Raw genomic sequence first — 24011 nt, forward strand, 5'->3', positions numbered from 1 at the left:
CAGGGATCTTTTCATCTATACAGTATGTTGGCTGCATGCTAAACAAAAAGAAAGGTTTCTGAGAAGAAATAGTTGTGTTAAAAGTCTTTCATGGATCACCAGCTTCAGCTGGCCAGTTCTCAGATCAAACCTGCAAATCCTTTGTTGCATCTTGTGGTTGTTTCCAGCTGCCAGAGAGCATGACAGCATCTGTGTCACCCACTGAGGTGAGGCCTGTCATTGTGCGAGACTAGGGGTACCGGATACAGCATGATCCCCATGATATGGATGGTTCCTTCAGACTCCTACCTGGTTTTCCATCTATCAAAAAGGTTTGAGGGTTTGTTTCTAAATTTCTGTTTCCAGCACAAAGTGGCCATTCTGCTGACTTGTCCACAACCTTCCATTAATTAATCTTTCAGCTGTTTTTAAGCTGCGTGAGTACAGTCAATTGCACCACTGCATCAGGGAGATTTCCTTCAGACTTTTACAATTCCAGGGTTTGCCAGGTACACTACCACAGTTCTTTTTAACCTCCTGGTCATGTCATGGCCTAGGGTCTGAAGTTCCCTCTGTCTAGTGCTCATGTAATTATTCACTAACATCTGCATGACCTGCTTGAAGTGGTTTTTTTAGTTAAAATGGGACACCTTTGGTTCATTTTAGCCAATTCAGTGCAAGGTTGTTTGTGTAATGTACTACTGCAGTGAGGAATGACAGACCTAGGTACAGTATATATGTGACACTTGTAAGTTTCAATGTCTCACCTGAGGGAACTGAATTTTAAGAAGACACGCACCACACACAATTCTTTTGCTGATGATGTCTTTCACACCAACTGATCCCTTTTTCCCATGATTTCAAAGCTGTCTCAGTTGAAACACTGACCATACTGCTCTGATGTTGGGAAGAAACATTCTTCTAATTCCAGGTTTAGGCTGTTAATTTTACAGGGATTGTTGTGTGATGTGCTGGTTTTGGTAATAGTGAAAGCAAGCAGGTGTCTATACTGTATTCATCTCTATGTGAATGTTCTCTTAACAGTGAAATGGAGCAGCTTTTAAGGCTCCGTCCTGGCATAAAACAATCATTTTAACCTCTCTGACTTTGTGCCAGAGCAGTACAGTGGCGCAGTGATTAGCATTGCTGCCTCATAGCGCTTAGGCCCTGGGATCAATTACTGAGGTTCTATCTGTATGGAGTTTGTATGTTCTCACTTAGTCTGCATGGGTTTCCTCCCACAGTCCAAAAACATACTGGTTGGTTTATACACTGCTGTGAAAACTGGCCCTGTTGTGAGTGTGTGTGTGTCTGTGTCTTTGTGTGGCCTTTGGTGGACAGGTGCCCCGTCCAGGGTGTATCCTGCCTTGCACCTGTTGCTTGCTGGGATAGACTTCGGCTCCCCCACAATCTTGTAGTGCATCAAGCAGTTAGAAAAAAGATGGACTTTGTGCCACCTACAATCAACACAGACCCAGTTTGAAGCCAAAATTTGAGTTTGTCATTCCAAACTTCTGAAATTGATTGATTGCTGACAGCAACACATCGCCCAAATCAAGACAGAAAGTCAAAGTTCTTTCCACCCCACACTTTTCATACGGTCTGACAGTTCTCCTCCTGAGTGGGCGGGGGGGTGAGGGTCACACTCAAACTCGTCCAAGCGCTGCTGAGGAAGGCAGTGGGACATTAGGGAATGACTGCAGCTCAAAACTCTCTCAACTCCATCGATCAGCGCAAGACACTTTTTTTAGCCTCTGGATTAATTAACCTAATGTACAAGAATGACAAATTCGTTCAGTACAATATCAATTTGTGAAAAACATTTTATTCACAGATTGAGCAATAAAATAAGATTATTTTGACCTGCATTAATTTTCCCCCTCTGTTAAAAACAATTTGAATCAGAGGACAGGCAGTGCTGCACCAATTTGCCAATGCTGACGTAATGTTTCCTCTTTAAGGAGGAAATACAGCCTGTGACAGGGTGTCATCTATCTTCAGATCTGCTAGCCTGAGTGACTTCACTGCTAATTGTATTAAACAGCCAGGTGGTGTTTAAAGTAGAGAAGTTTTATGAGGTTTCTAAGTCAAGGTCAGGAGTCTAGCAGAAAGACATATCCAAGTTGTTTTTTTAACGATAGTGCGTGCATTTCCTTATTCAATTTGGAGTCCTGAATTCCAAATTAAAAGTGCCTCACTTCTCTGACGATCACTGTGACCATCTAGTATTGCCAAACTGCTGAATACATCATGCTGAGGTGTCAGCTTGGTAGGTCTCCTGCCCCGGCTCTCTTGACTGCTGTTGCTCGGAGAGAGAGAGTAGCTCAAGCTGTTGCTCTCCTGCAAGGCAACTGGATAACATATTCCGTCCGCCTTTTCCTCACAAATCACAGAGAATTATCACAGTGCAGAAAACTTAAACAAATCGTTTTTAATAGCCCAATCCCATTTGAGTGAAACGGTCAGTGCCCTAAAACGAACAGGTGACAATCAGAAAGGTACTTCTGTGAGATGTGCGCCGTAGATTTTTGAACGTTATACAAAACTCCTTCCATGCATTGTTAGAAAGTCGCTTATTCCTGGTTGCGCCATTCTACAAAACTAAAGTAAAACGTAAGGGGACATTATTTCGATCTCCCTGTATTTAAGGGTTTTGAACCGTGTGAAAACTGTAAAGCATTACAACAGAAATAACGTGAGCGGTCGTCTAAGATTTTGGTTCGTGATAACGAAGCAGAGGAGGAGGGAGGACTTTATTTCTCCCCAGGCGGCGGAGAAAACGCGCTGGTTTAAATATATTTATATTCGAAAAAATCAAAGGGAGTGTCAAAACGTTGTGAGCGGTTTTACTAGCTCGGGGGTGAATAACCGTGCTTTACATCCTCTCCAGAGGACTTTAAAACTGCCCCGGACCTTGCTTGCCTTTGAAAATACATATCGCGTTTTCGTCGTGCGCTCTAAACCCGCCTTTATCTCCATACTTGAACATCCAAAACCTTCCCCCGTCTTCGTACCGCCCCTCCTAAATCCGACAGGAGTTACTAAACTCGACATTCAGTTTCACGTCTCGCACAGAGTCGCATCTCTTGGGGTATCAGTTACAACAACTTTCATGCACAGAGTAAACAACCCGGAGGAAAGATGGAAAAGGGAGCAAAGCCAACGAACGAAAGAGGAAGTTGAACAGGACCAGCAGCCCCGAGGATTAAGCGAAGTCTGACCCACGCTGTGCAGTTTGGAACTCATACACCACTATAATATCGTCCTGATAAGAGAAAGCTAAAAAAAAACACGAATAAAGAAACACGCTCCGGAATTCGAATCTGTGGAGAAGTGTCATTGAGACTGGGGTGCATTTAGCAACGCTTGTTATGAGGAGGTGAAGGAAACTGTCGCAGTTCGTAAAACGTCTGGTATTCACTCGAGAGACCCAGATGATGGATTAATTGAGTTTAAAAAAAGAGCGACTGATCTTCATCGCCTGTCTGCCCGCAGTCATCACTCAAAGTGCGAAAAAGACAACCAGCCTAGCAGTGGATTTTACCTTTTCTAAGCAGTTTTCACCCACTCGAGATGACATCGGAGTATTTGCTAAGGTCTCTGCTGATGCTAATTCTAGCGCTGTTCTCCGCAAATGCTAGCAACTGGCTGTAAGTTCCTAAAGACGTTTTGATACTTATTCATCGTTTCCTTTTATTGTGCATTTGTCTTACCTTTTTTAGTGAATACATATGTCATTAATGTTGCCAACTATAGTTATGGTTTTGCTTTCCTATGAACGTGATAAAAAATAAATGCCCTTTTCATTGATTAACTCCGGAATGTGTACACAGTTCAATGTCGTGTGGTTTAACCTATATGATTTAGGGAGGTAATTTAATTAATTTTAGTCCGTATAATGCCGTGCACGCACTAAATAGTACATATTTGATATTATTCACGTTGAAACAGTCTGTTGCAGGATGTATCATCTGACGTTTAAGTAAATAGGTGACTTGGAATTTGTTTTGCACTGTAGAGTTCACCTTTAACGTGTGTCTGTATCTGAAGATTTTCTTTTCCAATTAACTTTAGAGGTTTTTCTTCCGATATCCGTAAAGATCTCATTTCAGATCTGCCTGTTGAAATGCTTCCTTTTCACGTGTGAGTGCGTGTCTGTTAAGGTTGCGATGTTGCTGGGGGGTCTGCATATTTTAAAATTATTGCACAACGTTGGTGTTTATTTTCTTTACTTCCCACGGAGGTAATACTTTATTTTTTTGTTTTACTGTTTTACGAAATAACGATTTAGTCAACCAACAGGGAAAAGTGGGCTTATAGCTGGGAGAGTGCGGTGCAATTGATAGCTTTGGGAGAGTGACCGGTAATCTATTTTCTGACAGGTAGACAAATCGAGTTATGTCGTTAATTAATTTCGACTTGTGTCTGCTGCCACCAAATACATCATCAATACAATCGACAGTATATTTTAAAGTGAGTTAATATAATGTCGTCGTGGTGAAAAATATCCGGAATAGGGTTTTGAAAGATTGTTAAACTTTGTCTAAAGTAAAACAGTAATAGCTGACCTTTTTATTTTTTTTTATCCAGTTCTTACTCTGATTGCCTATTAAGGTGTGGTGATAGGGGGCAGACGTGTAGAGACATGCTTCGCACCTGGGAAAAAATCTGAACTTTCAACTATGCTGCAAAATATGATTATTCTACCTCAGCGATGCGCCCGGTGCGTACTGTACTATCCGGCAAGACTCCCGTAATCAGCCATGAAGTTCATTATTTTATTACTACATCGCTTTTCTGCCTCTGGTGAGGATTAACCTCCCTGCAATGAGAGAGTTATTGTTAGTTAATAGCCGTATCGATGTTTTAAAAAGAGCCGTCTGTAAAGTACATATATTTTCGTACACTTTTGTTAAACGTCTTGTGGATTCTCAAATTGACAGCTACTTGTATGAGATCTCTGATTAAAATAAAGACTATTTCAGTTTCAAGTTCATTTACATTCCATAACTCGATTCTTTACAGATCCAGAAATAAAGGCGAACGACGCTAATATCAGCATTTACACCTGTGCACAGCTGACGCTAATTTTCGACTGACAGTTATAACTATCTGATGATGAAAAGGAGCTATCGTACTTCTTTTCGAGACCAATACGTGCAAAACCAGATTTTAACATGATGCTTTGTCTGAAGTTTTAAAGCCGTTTCGGATTTTACTGTACATTTTAAAACAAACCCTCAATTTAAATTGAAATCGAAAGGATGCATGCCTATGAATTACGCGGCCACGCGTCACGAATTCAATTAGATTAATACCTAACTGTTTGTTGTTCCACAATTTTCTTTTTAAAATGCGCACCTTGTTCTTAATATTCAAACAGTAAGGGAGATACATACAGTAATTGCTCTAACGTCTGGCCTCTGAGTGTTTGATTTCAGAGACGGAAAGTGTTAATTAGGCCAATTTGCAATAGGCGCGTACCTGAGACGACGATTGATGTGGTATTTACAAAACATTTTTTAACTGATTTATGCATTTGTAAAAACAGCCTAAGTGATAGTTAAATGCTTACGAATAAGGTAAAATGGACCTACAGTTATATCTGTACTTAATCTTTCAAGATTATCAACAACGTCAAGTTTTAGTACTCCTGGGGAGTTTTCATTATCGCTGCTTTCTTACAAAGCTGGTTCGGTCGTAGATGTGAACGCAGATGGTAACTTACAACTTTTGTTCCAATTTGACTTTCATTTCCAAATTAAACAATTACCTGCTGTGATAAATATCTCAGAAAATTCTCAAGCTTCCAGACTGTTTAGCACAACGCGCCCGGTGACTGTCGATGTAGATGAGCTAATCCTTACCTGCGCCTTTTCCTTAAACTGATTTGGAGAACTGATCGTTTTCAGGTTTTAAACAGAAAGCAGTATGTTAGTAATTATACCATTTTGTACGCATCTTACAATCGGTAACGTTTTAGGTACTGTAGATGATGCAAAATCTTAATTGAGCATATTATTGGTGCAATTAGCGGTTTAATTAATAGTTGGCTCAGCTAGAAGGAAACCTAGCAGACACGTAGTCAAGGACTAGGACTTGAAAATTTAACTTGTAAATAAACCGTTTATTTTTATTTTTAATACTCAATATCCCTCTTTGTCCGGACTACCACTATCTCTAAATATGAACTTTATATACAGTACATTGTAAACGGACAAGGGTGGCTGCTAATCAAATAAATAAGGCAGAAATTCTCACTCGAACTATGAACTTTCTGTCGGTCAGACCCATTCTCTACAGAACTGTGAATCGAATCGAAGTAAATGTTGCATTTACTAACCGTTTTGTTCTTTTTTAGATCTGTCTAATAGCGGCATCTTTATCGTTTGATCAGTTATTATCAGCATCGAAACGCAAAACACTTTTCGACAATATTTAGGCTATTGTAAAACATCGTTAAAAGTGAGATTTAAAGTTTTTTAAAGAAGACGGGCGTCACCGTTACAAAAAAACGCATGTTAACTGAATTTAACCAGTCAATCGATTCATGTTCGCTAATTATACAGAAATAAAAAAAACTCGAATTGTTAAGCATTATATAATCTATTGCAATACATCTGTTATAGTGACATTTTACTAGGTAGACGAATGCAGTGAGGTATTATTAAAGCAAAGGTTATTCGACTAATTTTGAACTGTGGAAATTGGTTCCTTTATCGCCGACAAGGTTTTTAAATATTCCACAGTTTCTGTAGCACATCAGATAAGTAAATAAGCAAACGATATAGTATCAGTAAATCTGATGTGATAACTAATGGGAAAAAAAACGTGTGAAAATCGTCTAATCGTCCTCTGCTAAGAAGGCTCAGCGGATACCAGCACAACAGAATTATTATATATTGTTGCTTTGCTTTTACTGTACTATTACGTCACTGTAAACTCCGAGCATGATGTCATTAATTGTTAACCCCGTGGCTTTTGTTTCTAAACGTGAAATGATCTGAAGAATAAAACACCCACCAATAACGAACTGTCGATTGAGGCTATAGGACAACTGAAAGGCAAAAAACTACAGCTGAAAAAAGGAAATGTGATGTCATTATCGAGTTATAAAACAACTCTAGCTAGGTGACGGAATTTTTTTTTTTAATTTCAACATTTCTCCTCTGCTACATTGAGTTTCCTCGTAGTATAATACCACGTGTTCAAATCAAGCTCTCAGGTAAATTCTTAGACTTAGCAAGCTTAGACGCCTTCAGCAAGTCGATAATAACAGGGTGCGGGAGCTCCTGTCCCTGCAGTTTTACCTCCGTTTGCGCAACTGACTTCGTTACAACAGATTACAAGGCCTGTTTGGGTGCATTTTCACTAATATTCATGCAGAAGCAATGAATCTCTGCTGATAATGCTGTTTTTAAAACAACGGACTTTAAGTTGTCATAATGTTTTAATTTTTCCTAAAATTGCAAAGGGCGTTCAAGAGTTTGCCTCTAAATTTTAGTTCTATTTCCATTGCAGCTCGGCTACCTCTTCCATAAGGGGCTATTTAGAGAGCATGTTGAGCACTGTCGTTTTATCTTCATCGGGGGCGTCACACCCTGCTGTCGTGCTCTCAACACGAGTTCGCAGAGAAAGGTTTGCACGAGGCTGTCGGTGCGCTTGCATACAGTATCTGCTCATCCTGGGCTCAGTGTATCCGATACTGTCGCGTTACACGTCGGGTGCCATGAGGCATTTGCGTAAAATCAGTTCTGTTATCAAGTCACCTTCCCGATATCCAGATCGCTGCAAGCCTAGGAAAGTATCTTGAACAGCAATCAAGATAAGATAATCAAATCAGAATTACATGCATGCCCGGAGTACTGTTTCTACGATAAAACAATGTACCGAACAGAAATTAATATGTGTAAGCATATTGAGTTAAAGAAAAAAAAACATAAATACCATGAATGATTAGGAAATTTAAAAATGACATTGAAAATTCTCCCTTTCCTTGATGTTAACCAAAAGCCAGGTTGAACTTCAAGCTTTAATTATTTGAGAATTATAGAACTTTTAAAGGAATGTATGTTAAGGTTTAACAAAACGATTATCTTTTTTTTCCCTTTGCCTATTCTTTAATGTTGGGGTGATTTTTCTAGCGTTCCCCACTTTAGAGAATCGTGGTATTCAGTTTGAGTGTTTTGATCCGCAGCGTCTATTCAGTGAAGCGTTAGACGTTTGCTTTGCATAAAAACTAAAACTCTTGCCGCGTTGTTTCCATGGACCCGCCATCATCAAATTGGTGAATGAATTAGTTATTTCCTTAAAGTCATTTTCATGATGAACATCAAAAACAAAGAACTGAGGTAACGTGCAGAGTCAGACGTCAGATTCTCACTCCTCGCTGGGTCGGTCCGTTCTAATACATTTAATTCATTTAGCAGGCGGGGCTTCTTGTAACGCAGAATTTCCTTCTTAAATAGAATGAGTCCAGTTATTTTTAACCCTTCGCGTCATATTATTAGAGAAAGGAGCGTCAGAAGTAGAGACGGTCTGTGTAAGTCTGACGTCATCACTAACTGCTGCAGCAGAAAACAAATCTAGCGAAGATGTCGCTTCCCGATAGTTCAAAGTGCAGAGGGGGGAGACACGCAGTGACGCGCCAGCCCCTGAAGCCGTCTGCTGAGGACATCCAGTATGAGTCAAGACCCCCCGAAACAGGGAGACTTTCCTGGAGCCCTTTACTTTTCACCAGCACGTTTTTACGGTAAGAGCTGGCAGTTCATAGTTGCGCAGGGACAATGTCGGATACCTGATGGAAGACCAACCCAAGAAAGTAGCAAACAAAATGATATTACAACAATCCCGTTTTTCCAGCTAGTTAAACAGGTTGAGCCCTTCACTCCAGGCATTGCTAGTTCAAGTCTCAGATTTGTGTCTCAGCCAGCAGCCATATCACCCTGCAACTCACAACTGGCAACCCACTGAAGCTAAGCAGGTGCGAGCCTGGTCAGTACCATCCAGACCTGGGGAAAACTAATGTTGCTGCTGGAAGAGGTGTTAGTGTGGCCAGCAGGGGGCGCTCACCCTGCAGTCCATGTGGGTCCTAATGCCCCAGTATAGTGACTGGGACATTGTATTGTAAACAGGCGGCGTCCTTCGGATGAGACGTAAAACCGAGGTCCTGACTCTCTGTGGTCATTAAAAATCCCAGGGTGTTTCTCGAAAAGAGTAGGGGTGTAACCCCAGCGTCCTGGCCACATTTCCCAATGGCCCTTACCAATCATGGCCTCTTAATAATCCCCCTCTATGAATTGGCTTCATTACTCTGCTCTCCTCCCCACTGATAGCTGATGTGTGGCGAGTATTCTGGCGCACTATGTTCTGCCGTTGCATCATCCAGGTGGGGCTGCACATTGGTGGTGGTGGAGGAGAGTCCCCATTACCTGTAAAGCGCTTTGAGTGGAGTGTCCAGAAAAGCGCTATATAAGTGTTAGCAATTATTATTATTATTATTATTATTATTATTATTATTATTATTATTGTCTTTGGCTGACTGTTAGCAGGACTCCCCCAGTCAGAGTGCCCCTACTAAGCTTAGATGGGCCAACAAGGGGTCACCACACAGCCCCTGGTACCAGAGAATTTCGTCTGGGAGAGACGCATCATCCTTCCTGGCAATATTCACTGTGCTGTAAGCTTGCTGTGTGCACAGTGGTGATGGCCTCGACATTGCAGGTGCTGGAGGAAAGGGGTGTGGTCCTCAATCCCTGTGTAGGTGGATGAGAGTCAAAGCAAATTTGGTTTAGTTAATGATTGGGGATTTAGGAAAGCAGAAAATTAAAAATGAAATAATAAGAATAAACTGCATGCATTATATGGCATTTTTCATCCCACAGAATCCTAAAGTTAGCATTGCTGCCTCAGAGCGCTGGGGCCCTGGGTTCAGTTCCTGAGGTGCTATCTGTGTGGAGTTTGTATGTTCTCCTCATGATCACATGGGTTTCCTCCAGCTGCCCCAGTTTCCATCCACCATCCAAAAACACCAAAGGTTAGTTCATGTGTGGGTGTCTGTGTCTGGCCTGTGTGGGACTGAGAGTACCCTGCCTTGCACCGACTGCTTGCCAGGATAGGCTTCAGCTCCACAACAGCCCTGAATTGGATGAATCGTTTTGTAAATGAATGGTTGGATCCCAACGTGCTTTACTTATAGAAGGGGACCCACTTCATCCACATCTTAAGTGCAGCCCTCACCTGAGTGACAGTTATCTGTTTCAAATAGAAGCAAGCCCTCTACACAGAAGATCCACTTAACTGAGTGAGATACTGCTTCATCAGCTGACATAAGGGACAAATTTAGGGAGAACATTTGGATAAGCTTAGAGTGGCAATTTTCATGGACACAAGAATAAGACAAATATTCTTAAGAGCAAAGCCTTCCTTTATGAATAGATGACTATTTCAGATTAAAAAATATAATGTTCCTGATAAGAATCAGTTTCTAAATTGAAATAGATTGTTTTATTATCTTTAAATCACATCATCTTTGAAGATGTGATGTGATCTCTGAATATATTTTTAGTTCATCACTTACATGTTAGCTAAATGCAATTTTAGCCAGTCTTTCCAAGTGAGTGAGTACTTGTCAGACACATTTAAACTTGCGTTGGCCGATTTTTGTTTTCGCTTGTTCCAAGAAGTAGTAAAGGTTGTGGAAATAGTTGGCGTTGTGTTTCTTACCAGCCCCCTGTTCTCCTGAATTCACGAGTGCACTGAATACTACTCTCTGCAAAAACAAAAGGAGGGTGCGTCTGGGCTCTGGCAGAAGTAATTGAGGTAATATATTTTCTGCATTAGCTGCTCTTGAAACATCTGGACCAGCCAAAGGATTGGCAGCCGAGAGAGGCTGAGGTGGGTGTGAAGCCCTGTAGTCACTGCTAGTACAGGACCTTCTGCCAGTAAGTGTGGTTGGAGAAAGAAACAAAACACAAAGAGACCTTGAATATTTAAGTGTTGCTGAATAAGCAGCTACTCCCACCATTATTTTGCATTGAAGGTCCTTATATGCAATTGTGTCCTTTAGGTTTTTTTTTACATTACTCTGTAAGCCTTTTTGGTTTCTGAGAAGTAGTGTAACCATCACACAGAAAGGATCACAGCTGCTCATTTCAGCTACAGGGCACAGAGATTCTCTCAGGTGCACTTGCCACTGAGCATCACAGTGTCTGGGACTAAGCTACTGTATATGCAGCAGTTCTGCCTTTGTATACTGGTATGTACACTTTTAATTTAATTTTCAGTTGCTTCTTTGATCACATGTAGCACCTGGCCTGTTGAATCAAAGTTGGGGTTTACAAGGCCAGGCAAAGGATTGGTATATATTTCTCTTTCTTCTTGTCTCTGCTTGTACTTTACCTCTTTGATTAAAGGGAATTAAAGTCATATCTCTAACACCCACCACAAGAGGTGTAAGAATGTGAGGCAATAGGATTACCGTGGCATAGAATTGCCGTGAGACCTGCGCTGTACAGAACTGCGATATTGTGCGTTCAGAAACAGAAATAGGAAACAGGTTCTTTAAATCAGATGGGTCAGAGAGGAGCTGGACCAACTAAGGAAAGCAGTTTATCAAGATGGCAGGAGAAGATGCCTATTTCAAATGATATAGCTGAAATAACTCTTATCCCAGATATCTAACCCCCACATAAAGACTAACCCCAAAATATCAGAAGCAGAATACAAATGCTGTGTTTTTACATCACCTCAAAATGACTGGTATTCTTTATAGAGAAATCTGCTGTGGTTTAAATCAATTTTCCTATGCATGCATTGTGATTTGTAACCTTAGTTTGGTGTATCACATAAAGCCTCCTAAGTTTAAATGATTTAAATACCAAACACACACCCTGGGAGGGGGTGTAATTGCCTCCCAACCATAGTAAATGGTTATACCACAGTAAAAACAAGCAAAGTAGACTGTATAAGTTGCCATGGTGTTTTGGGTGCTTGAAGCAGCATACTCACGAAAGTGGATATGGTACTGCAGAAATGGGTTGTCTGCTTACAGTATGTAGAAGACAATGCTTCCATGCTTATTGGGCGATGCTTCACCAGGTGATATAACAAAGACCAAAACAGACAGCCAATGCGTTCAAGGAGTTCAGGAGGAGGAAAAGGTGGGAATTTTTAGAGTGGCCAAGTTAATCTAAAGATTATGAAGATTATAAAGTCAGAAAATCTATGAATAGGCAAGAACTCAAAGTGATAGTACTGAAAAATCTCAGATGTTTATACAAAGAGCTTGGTGAACTCAGAAGGTCAATGATTTCAAGCACTTATTTCCTCAAAGGGGTGACAGAAAGAAAATGTCATTAGTCACTTGAAATTACTGGGTTAAACACAAAATAGATCACATCTAAGTACGGAACTATATCCATGTTTATTGCACTTATCACTCATATTAATCTCATTATCACAAATACAAGATCGTTGACTATAAAGCAAAAAATAAGTTTTGACCTTGTTGTTTTGGAGGGAATTGAATAATGTACTTTTTGCTGCACAGGGTCCTGAAGTGCTTTACTTATATAGCGCTTTTCTGGACACTCCACTCAAAATGCTTTTCAGGTAATGGGGACTCCCCTCCACCCCCATCCCCACCAGTGTGCAGCCCCACCTGGATGATGCACCAGTACACTCACCACACACCAGCTCTCAGTGGGGACGAGAGCAGAGTGATGAAGCCAGTTCAGAGATGGGGATTATTAGGAGGCCCTTTATTGGTAAAGGCCAGGGAGAAATTTGGCCAGGACACCGGGGTAACACCCCTACTCTTTTTGAGAAACGCCCTGGGATTTATAATGACCACAGAGACTCAGGAGTTCGGTTTTACGTCTCATCCAAAGGACAGTTCCTTTTTACAGTGTAGTGTCCCCGTCACTATCCTGGGGCATTAGGACCCACACAGACCACAGGGTGAGCGCCCCCTGCTGGCCCCACTAACAACTCTTCCAGTAGCAACCTAAGCTTTCGCAGGAAGTCTCCCATCCCGGTACTGACCTGGCTTACACCTGCTGGGCTTCAGTGGGCTGTCAGTTTTTAGCTGCAGGGTGATATAGCTGCTGATATGTACTATATCAAGAAGAAGTCCTTCAGACCTAAGCCTCAGCCCACCAAATATCACTCACAGAGAAAGGACAGTGAGACAGCCTGGTGCACAGAATTTCTCATACTGCCATCTCCCAGGAAGCAAAAGATCAAAGGAGGACAGCCAAACGGGCAACATCCACACCCAGCTGGCTCCATCATGAGTGGAGCAAGAAATGACTAATTAACCTTTCTTCTGTTCATCTGTGAATACAGAGAAGATGGTTGCATGAGAAAACAAAATAATATAGTAATAAAGCAATTTAGAAAAAAACATAAATCTTCCCTTATTAGATACTGTATGTAGAAACACTTGACAGCTAAAGTATAAAAGAATGTGCTCTTTAATACCTGCTTTTGGATTTTTTATTGTCTAGCTACATATTTATACAAGCTGCTCTTCTGAAATATGCATTCAGGCAAAGCACTTGTAGATGTTTTGTTAACTCCATCTGAGTGTGAAACAGCTTGTGTACTTAAATGTCATTAAGATGGATTAAGTTGTTTAAACAGAATCAATTTGAAAGAAGTATTTAATATTAGGGAGCTTGTCTAGAAGCATTAATGTAGAAGGATGGCAACCTTTGTCTATGTTCTGAGAATTATGCATTTAAAGGTAGAAGCTGTGATTAAGAATTAACAGCCTTTGATTACTAGCTCTATTCACTTTAAGGGGTGGAGTTCAGACTGGCGTTACACTGTATTTCATGAGTTCTGCACATTCCCCTGTATATTATACTGAAGAAAATGAAAATGCAGTGTATTCAGCATTACTCTCAGATCTCATGCTTGTTTATGCAACTCGGCTCAGTTTAAATAGTCTATATTTTCTGTAGGTTTATATACAAAAAACTAAAAATTTGTAAGATCTGAATTGATACCATGTTCTCCCTGTGTGCGTGTGGGTTTCCTACAAATGCTCCGGTTTTCTTCTACTGTCCAAAGACATAGTAGGTTAATTGGCTTATGGGAAAATTGGCCCTGGCGAGAGTGTGTGCATGTCGGTGTCTTATTTTGTGTCTGCCCTGCAATGGACTGGTGTCCCATCCAGGGTGTACCCTGCCTTGCACCCAAAGGCTCTGGCTACCCCAGCAAGCTTCCTGAATTGGAAAAATCAGTTAGACAATAACTGGATGGGTCCTACCAAGGTGTTTCTCAGTGGATCATAGGGAGTCAGCTCCAACAGAATGGATGGGCAGATTGTTCCAGATATCCACAACTCTTTGTGTAAAGAGGAGTCTCCTGCTGTCAAGCTTAAAAGCACTTCCTCTTTGTTATCACTTGTCCTCCACTCTGTATTTGACATGCATTCTGAAGTAGTACATTGCATTAATGTATGTAAACCTTGTGGACCAATTAGGATTAATATTAAACTGTTAGGCACCCAAACTGTATTTAGATTTAGTTTCTTTGTAAGGAAAGAAAGGATTTTCAAACATGTTTTCATATTTCTGCAAATCCTGATGACTTTCACGAAAAAAACATAAAGGCCCTAATTTGCCCGAAGACACTAAATTACTGACTAGGGTTGTGATGGCATCGCACATTTCTCTCAGATTGCATCACTGTAACTCCACTCTGCAATAACAAGATTGTGCACTTCTCCACCTTTAGCAAATCTGGACAAACAGGACTCAGCAGGCTTCTTTCCTTCTGGTATTCAGCTGGACTAAAATAAATTCTTGCATAAATCTTGTGTAACAATGTTTTAATTCTGGTAGAAACTGTATTATTATAAGATAACGTGATCATTGGAATTCTGTCCCAAGTGCATAATTTGAAATTCTTTTCATATCTTTATTCCCTGAAAAACATCTTAGCTGTGCAAAGTCCATACATAATTCTGCATTCACTTATTGTCTTTTTTTATCTCTGTGAAGGTAAAATTAGAAGCTATTCTTTGAGGATTGTTAACCGAACTTTAACTTGTGGAGTCTTGAAAAGTACAAATAAGATGTTGTTAATGAAGAATGAGCCAATAATCCCTTCTCTAAATGTGTACAGTATGTGAAATGTCTTGTGCATATTTCCAGTGCAAATGAGAGAATTCTGTCCTGGCTGCTCTCAAGTAGCAAGTGTAAACCAGCACCCTGACAACCACTGAAGACTCTGCTTGGTAAAAAGCACGCTACACGTGTCTTAAACTTCTCCACAGCTGCCTCAGTAATTTTCTTGCAGTCAGTCTAGAGACCATGCTTGGCCAGTTGCAGTCCAGGAGGAAAAGCCTTCTAGGTTTTCATTCCAAATGAGTTTTTAATTCCCTGAATTAACTATTTGCTGATTTTGAGCAGCTATAAAGGATGACATTAGCCTAACTGATTTAATTAATTTGACAAAGATTTGTCAGTCATCCTCCTTGTCCTGTGGTGTCTGGAGATAGAGACCCTAATCTGTGTTTTCAGACATTCTTAGCGTTACAGTTTTGAGCTCTGTGTCTGTTCCAACATCGTTCCTGGCTACCCTTGTTGAAAATCTGTTGATCGTCTTGTGATAAACCCCTGTCAAAGGTGAGTGAAACCAGCTTCTACAGATTGGACACTGTGATTGTATGTTAAAGTCTACATCTCTGGTTGTCTATGAAGACAGTTGAGCCAAAGGAAAATCTGTACTCTTAAAGAGAAGGAACCCATGCAGGGGGCAAATTAATCCCTTTAAATTTGAGGGGACACATTCCTTGTAATAAGGGGTGATGAGGAATGGCGAGAACGATTTGACAGAAGCTGTGAATTTAAAGCAGACCTCTATTCTTCTGCCTGAATAGCCTCTCATTGTATGACCATGCTAGTATGAACATGTAATGTAGTTGTCAGGCTGAGATAATTGTATTTGCTGATGGTAACAGGAGTGCCAGGGTTTTGCTCTGGCTGCAGGATACTCACTGTAGGGGTAGAAATTAGGTTATTTTGCTTCAGTTCTCTTCAGCATTGACTCAGAGTCTGGATTTACATAGGGATTAAGTTGGAGATGAAATAAATAGTGTTTCCTACACATTTAATACTTCCTCTCATGTAGGTTACTGTTTAGGCAGTTAAAGAAAAGAAAACAGGCGCTGTGTAACAGCTAACAGACAATCCTTTTGCAGAGATGTTTGATCCATTTCTTGTTTTACCTTATAATATACATTACCTGCAGACTTCAGCGTAACAATTTGAACAAGGCCCTGTAGCTCATAAACCCAGAAATGGACCAAACTGTTTTTGCCTATCAGTGCTCACTGAGTTCTGATATATTATATCTTATCATATCATGTTATATCATCCATCCATCCATGTTCTAAAAGCTTCTTCCAATTTAGGATCGCAGGAGAGCCAGAACCTTTCAGAGCAAGCAACAGGTAGAAGGTGGAATGCACTCTGGATGGGGTTATAATCCATCACAGGGCACAGACAGACACAGACATGCACACACTCACACCAAGGCCAGTTTTCTCTAAAGGAAATGAACCTATCAGTGTGTCTTTAGACGGTGTGAACACAGGGAGAACATACAAACTCCACCCAGACAGTCCCCCAGGTCTGGATTGAACCCAGGGCCCCAGTGCTGTGAGGCAGCAATGCACTAACTACTGCGCCAAGAGATCCTGTAGTTTTTAAATGCATCTCTTAATTCACAGGTGATGGAAAACAATTATTGGAAGGAAATAATTATTTTGACAAATGGTGAGAATAGATCCCGCAGTACTAGGGGGTGTGTTGAAATCCAGAAGGCACAGTAGCCCTTTAGGACTGAGGCCAGCTGTGCGGACGGATCCCTCAGGCTGTAGGGCTGAGAGGCGTGAAGGTTACGAGGGGTTGTTGTGACTGTTCGGTGGAAAAGCATTCCACTAGCAACTGTTAGCCTATTGCTTGTGTAATTCTTCTTGTTTGCTTTCTGTTCACTACAGTCGCCAGAAAGATTGTTCAACAGATCCTCTTACATCATGAAAGACACACTGTTGATTAATTTCACTGAAGGGGTTGTTACCTGCAGTTTACAGTGAAGTTAACAAATGCATTAATGGGGAACTGCAACACTTTTTATTTTTATATTTCGGAGTTGGAAAGATTCAACATTGACCAGTGCATTTCAAACCACAATAAAAGTAAAATGTACACAGTAGCATGTAAAACCTCCAATTTACATCACAAAATAGACAAGATTTCCAGGTATGCACAGGGCCGTGTTCTGCCATTTAGACTGAGGCAACGAAACTTCCAGTGATGTGAAGCTGCCCTATTAGATTGTAAACAAGCAACTTGAAAATACGTCTCTATTAATCCAATAGAAATCTTGCTCTCGATTTCAAGAAGGTTTTGCCAACAAATACTACTTGTTAACTATGCATGCAGATCATGTTGGAACATTTCTGCAGTGAAATGTCTGCTGCACCACCTGCACTTACGTCACAGTGACTAGTGAGCAGGAATCTGCATCACGTCACAATCCATGGGAACTTAAATGCGACTTTGTGACAACATGGCGACTTCCGGTATCCCACAAAGTCCATGATTTTGTGCTTGACTTGAAATTTGTCAGTTTTTCCTGAATATCTATGAATTATTTTTGTTACAGAGATTAAATAACTGGTCAGAGAAATTGGGACAGCAGTTCCCCTTTAAACACAATGGAACATGCTCTGCAGCAGCCTGGAGACCCATCCAGGTGGAAGCAGTAATGTGCTCTCAGTCTTGCTTTGCACAAAAGGTCTGCTGTGGTAGAATCCGGGTTACTGTGACTCTCACCAGGGCAAGCCACTTTCTCACAATGGGTGGAGAGACAATAGAGGATTTTAAGCTGTGATAATGAACAATTAGTGGCCCAGAGCAGGTTTAAGTAGCAGGCAACCACAGCTAATAGGCCCCTGAACAGTGCATCAGGACTGCGGCGAAGCCTGTGCAGGATAGTTATTCTCACTATGTAAAAGAGCGAATTTGACACCTTCTTGGCATGCTCTCCCTCTGCTGCACGGGCACACTGGTTTTGCACGTGCTGCCCTGTCATCACTGCCCCCTTCTGTGCGCTCTCTGCTGTCAAAGTGCTCCCCTGTGCGCTGGTGCCAGCAGCTGAGTTTGTTTAGCAGGGCGCTGAGATGTGAATAGAACAGCTCCCTCCGGGCTGGCTGAATCCTGGATTAAAATGCAAGCAGGAGACTAATTTTATAGGGTTTTATTACCGCTTTTCCACGCTCAGCGTTATTTTTATATGCTGTCTGGTGCCTGCAAAGCATTTGGCTTTCCCTCGAGTTAATTTTTTTCTAAAAATAATGCTGCCCTCTGTGCACACACCCCTCCATCAGCAGTAATTGTCTTCATTGGTGCTATCTAGGCTTTGTGCATCCTGTCTGCCCGTGGTGACTGCAGACAAGAGGAGAGCTGTTGTGCTGGAATGTTTCAAAGCAGTGATCTGTGCTGTGATGTTAATTAGATATATGCTCTTTTATTTTAGGAAACTGTTGACCTTTAGAAACAAAATTAGACTGGCGCTAACTACTATACTGAAGTAACCTCTTTTTATTTCAGGATGTGGTAGTTAAATAATGTAGAACTTTATTTTTGCGATAAATATTGTAGCAACTCCACCTTGATGGCGACAATGTCAATATGCAAGGATTGAACATTTATGTGAATCTTTATTTCCCTTGTTTTCGTCATATCGCATTGTTCTATATAAGGCCTCATAACCAGACTCCCATTGCAGAGGACATTTATTGATTTATTTAATCCTTTTACAGGATCAGATGATGGTTACTTCAAGCCTGTGAACCTTTTAACTAGACTTGCATGGATAGTTGCATGGATCTTAAATGTAATGTTCTCTTTGTGTCTGTTTACTATACTGTATTATACTGATCAACTCTCTAAAAGCAGGAGAGAACAGGAGATAACAGAGTTTTATTCACAACAATTGTCACAAGCAACAATAATTTTGACATAAATTAAATTAAAGATGGCAGTTTAATGTGCATCTCTAAAAGCCCTTTCTACCTTAATAGGTTATTGAATAAAGAAAAGTGCCTGTTATCCGTTTGGTGTCTCTTGTGAGAGAATGCTTCTTGAGAACTGACTTGCTAATTGATATTTTCTATTCAGCATAATACCAAAATTAAAAAGAAGAACTCTGGAAATGAAAGAGAATTGGCCCAGGCAAGGATTAAATCACACCATAATATGCGAGAATATGGAATTAGCGTCATCTCCCAATTTAGAGTTTTTTGAATGCAAGTAAAACATTGGGGCTTTATTCTGAAAAAAAATATGAGAGTATCATTTCTATACAGGGCTATAATATGTTGCCAAAATTACAAGCCACGATATTTGTTATATCTGGTGACCATGGAGGGTTCCTTCGATTCTTGTGTTAGAAGTACTCATTTATATGAATATGTATATTTTTAGTTTCCGCTCAGAAATATTAATACTGGCCAGTGGAAGCAGTCATTGCTGAAAACTGTCTCTGTCCAGCCTTGTCCTTCTTCTCATCCTGTGTCCTGGTGGCTGTGGCACCAGGGGGTGTAGACAGAGATCTCATGTGTTACTCACTGATAATGCTGCAGGTCCTCCGGCTACCCTTGGCTTCAGGGCCATTGCTGGTTGTCCCACCTCAGCCCTGGGATTGCTCAACCCATTGTGCTCCTGCCTTGTCCAGTCACAGATCTAGTCCAGAACGGAGCCAGCGAACTCTGGACTGCTGCAGCCTTTATAGCCTGTGTGGATCGTTCTACATTAGAAAGTCTATCTGTGGTGGTTTTTATCGCCAAGTGGGTTATATTACATGTACCTTTTATGTTTTATATCTATTTTTGTGCTCTAAATGAGGTCAGAAAATAAGTAACAGTAAATGTGAGATTTTCTGAACTGCTGTGGCTCTTGATGAGAAATCTTGCTTTGAACAGAAAAGGGTCTTGAAATAAAAGTTTTTGTTTTTCAGAACATGGGGGACATATTTTGAAAATGGAATAAATAATTATTATAATTAATTGCTTAAACTTATATAGCACTTTTCTGGACACTCCACTCAAAGTGCTTTACAGGTAATGGGGATCCCCTCCACCACCACCAATGTGCAGCCCCACCTGGATGATGCGACGGCAGCCATAGTGCGCCAGAACGCTCACCACACATCAGCTATCAGTGGGGAGGAGAGCAGAGTAATGTAGCCAATTCATAGAGGGGGATTATTAGGAGGCCATGATTGGTAAGGGCCAATGGGAAATTTGGCCAGGATGCCGGGGTTACACCCCTACACTTTTCGAGAAACACCCTGGGATTTTTAATGACCACAGAGCGTCAGGACATCTCATCCAAAGGACGGCGCCTGTTTACAGTATAGTGTCCCCGTCACTATACAGGACCATTAGGACCCACACGGACCGCAGGGTGAGCGCCCCCTGCTGGCCCCACTAACACCTCTTCCAGCAGCAACCTTAGTTTTTCCCGGGAGGTCTCCCATCCAGGTACTGACCAGGCTCACACCTGCTTAGCTTCAGTGGGTTGCCAGTTGTGAGTTGCAGGGTGATATGGCTGCTGGCAGATAAGAATAATAAGAACAATTTGAGTTTCTTTTCCAAAGTAATATTGTCGTTCTGATATATTATCATCGTTATGATTATTAATAAAGTGATCATATGTTAATTATAGGTGGATGGGACAGTGGCGCAGTGGTTAGCATTGCTGCCTCACAGCTCAGTGGCCCTGGGTTTAATTCCTGGAGTGCTGGAGTTTGTATGTTCTCGCCATGTTCCTCCAGGTGCTCCAGTTTCTTCCCACAGTCTAAAGATATACTGGTAGGTTAATTGGCTTCTGGGAAAATTAGCTCTGGTGTGACTGCGTGAGTGTGTTTGTGTCTGTGTGTTCCCTGTGATGGACTGCTGTCAAGTCCACGGTATATCCCATGTTGCACATTGGCAGAATAGGTTCCAGCTTCCCCCTAAACCTGAACTGGATTAAGCAGTTAGAAACTGGATGGATGTTAATTACAGTTCTCTAAAACAATTTGATGGTTTGATGTACATGCTATAACTTATTTATTGTTTCCCAGTTATAATTAAGTCCAGAAATGGCTGGCTCTGTTCTGGGCTAGATCTGTGACTAGAAGAAGACTAGAATGAAGACTTGCTTTCTGGCCTTAGTGATTCACGTGAGGCCTTACTGTCTCTGAATGCAACAGCCTGTGCGTGCTGCCATTGTTCCTGTTCTTTGACTGGAGACCAGTGCCTGCAATAAATACATGATTGTTTTTTCCATTTTGGTTGCTGTATGTTACACCCTTTGTGGTTCTGTGGTTCTCAAGACCCGGTGTTTCCTTGGACTTGACTAATATGGCAAGGGGCAAGACATATAAGGCACAACTAGATCTTCATAAATCTTTTTTTTGTTGCTTTGGCTTATTCTTGAACGGATGCATTGGCTGAACAGCACTTTAATAATGGAAGTGTATTACTGTATATAGCATTATCTTGCATTTAAATGTAACAACTCAGTGAAGAAAGTTGTCAGCCTTCAGGTGATGGTGATCAGCTCTCAGTAACATCTGTCTTGTCACAGCTACAGCGTGCAGCACAGAGCGGTGTTGCTTTTGTTGGGCTGTTACTCACATGTAACCTGACTAATCTGGAGTTGGAAACATGAGACTAATGTGGCTGGTGATTTCAAATATATCAGATCAGGATAAGGGTTTCATTTTATACCAGCTTCAGTTTTGGAATGATGTTCTTACATGCAGCATTATTCTCTTATTTAATTTTACATTGTTTGGCTTTAAAGTTCCTTCTAAGCGACTGGTGACATTTATTAGAAACTCAGATGTGTGCAAAGGTGAACTTTTAAACCCTGCTGACAGCGGCAGCAGGAAAGACAAAGTCAGAGTTATGCAGCTTTCTGAAGCTGTACTAAACATGCGACTAGTCTTTCTCCAACTTTTCGCCAGTCTAAGATTTTGATCCCATAAACTGGCCGCCGTGGATAATCAAGCACAGTGCATTTTGGTTTGAAAGCAGGAGATTTTTCTTTCCAGAACCGCCTTCCTGAGGGTCTGGAACAAACTTTCCCGCCAGGTTGTCGAAGCCGGTTCCCAAAAGTTCCTTCAAGAAAAATCTGGATAAAATCCTCCATTCACTTACAGTAGCTACTTGCAGCCAAACAAGCAGAATAGCTCAAACAGACGCCTTTCTTTTTAAAAGAACAAGTAAAGGTTTATCGTGTAATTGTTTATTTTATATTTTTTATATTGTATAATGTGCTTATTGTTTAACCTTCCACTGTTGTACTGCACATGATATGTACTGTAAGACATTGGCACAGGGCCGCATTATAACAGTTGCACAGGTATTAGAGTATACAGTGTATGTTCACGTTCAGGCTGGATTAGAAACTTGGAGAGGAGGGGGAGGTGTGGCACAGCAAGTTTGTCTTCTGTGTTGCATTATTGTAACTATTTCGGTATTTTCCAATAGTCTGTGCACAGTGTTCAGTGTTCACATGATCAGGATAAAGCCCAGCAACGAAATTAAGGAAAAGTCTAGCCTGTCAGGGTCAAGGAAAAGCTGTTTCAAACCCCTGACCAGTCCACCCTGTGTTTGCGTTTCGTTTCTCGTCCTCCCACCCCTGTCAGCCCCTCACAGCTGGCTCTTATCTCCAGAGGCCCAGCCTGAGCCGCGGACTGCCTGGCGGCCTCCTCAACATTCGGGATGTAGTCTCTGAGTGACGAGAGCCCTGGATCAGAGCGCTGACCAAATTCGGATAAAAGAAAAAGAAATGCATTGTGCTCGGGAAAATAGCTTCCTTGTCGAAGTACCCTGAAACAAGAAAGAGCAGCCTTGACACAGACTGGAAATGTGCAACACAATGCCAAGCACAAAATGGAGCATGCTCAAACCCTTCAACATCAAATGGCCTAGCCTGCTGCAACGTGCAGGCCATTAGGCAAACATTTACACATAAAGTCTTACACAGGTTGTAGCGAATCAGGACAGATCCAAGTGTTTGATACTTATTTTAGTGAGGGCTTTGTCATTTTATGATACTCGTAATACCAGTAAATGTTCCTGCAGTGTGTGTAAAGCTCTTCCAAAATGTAGCTAAACCATTTTATGACTGACAACAGAGAGTTTTATTAGAATGCCAGTTTTCAGTCCTGTGGGTTGAAGTTCCCCCTTGCTGTTAATATTTAGTATAAATCATTGAGCTGGTTCTGTTTTTTCATTACGGTATTGTATCATAACACACACTGTGGTTGCCCCTGCTGTGCCTTCCTCTGTATCTTAGCTCCCTTATGTAATTAACTGCATTAGATTTGTGCTGTATCCTTCATTTTTGCTAGACCATTCCACTTAATATTACCCTGTGTAGCCTTTTTTTTACCATTACCTGTGAAATTATAATGTTTCAGTATGTATAGCTGTACAAAATCATATTATCGATGCTGCTTTTGGTAAAGGCAGCAGCCAAATGAAATAATAATAATAATATTGCAAAGCTTTGCAGAGATCCTGCATGAACCTTTTAAATCTTCCATGTAGAGTGGAACTGGAAATACAGATGACCTTAGGGGCAGATTTTATAAATGCAGAGTTACACTGGTGTAGATATTCTTCTGGTGAACGGTACACACTGTCAGTGCTTCTCAGAGCAAACACACAGCATCATCACTTTGTAGCTCTGGGCAGGGAAGCCAAATAGGCGCCTGTAGGTCTCTGTGTCTGCAGGTTTTCATTCTGAATTCATAGTTCTTCCCCTTCTGTTTTAGTGTAACTGCACAACTTTAATGGTCTTCCCAGTGCTGAAGAAGCTGGTGATACTGTATATAGAGACCTATTAAACCATCCAAGAGCAGGAAGGACAGCTCTGGTCTATGATTTTAGGAGCTGTAGAATCTCCATAATTCTTGCTCTCACATGTGACAAACAACAGGTTGGCAGGACTTGG

At 41.2% G+C, this 24011-nt stretch overlaps 1 protein-coding gene across 1 annotated transcript in view; it reads left to right on the plus strand.

Annotated features, from left to right (window-relative positions):
* The first annotated feature begins 2542 nt into the window (after positions 1-2542).
* Positions 2543-24011, plus strand: part of wnt4 (wingless-type MMTV integration site family, member 4) — a 37908-nt gene continuing 16439 nt past the window's right edge. The window contains exon 1 of the mRNA XM_088616879.1: positions 2543-3629. Within this exon, the coding sequence (XP_088473005.1) occupies positions 3553-3629 (77 nt within the window). The 5' untranslated portion in view covers positions 2543-3552. The remainder of the gene's footprint in view (positions 3630-24011) is intronic.

This window comes from Lepisosteus platostomus, chromosome 23, assembly GCF_059453375.1.
Source record: "Lepisosteus platostomus isolate fLepPlt1 chromosome 23, fLepPlt1.hap1, whole genome shotgun sequence".
In the NCBI taxonomy this organism is placed as follows: domain Eukaryota; kingdom Metazoa; phylum Chordata; class Actinopteri; order Semionotiformes; family Lepisosteidae; genus Lepisosteus; species Lepisosteus platostomus.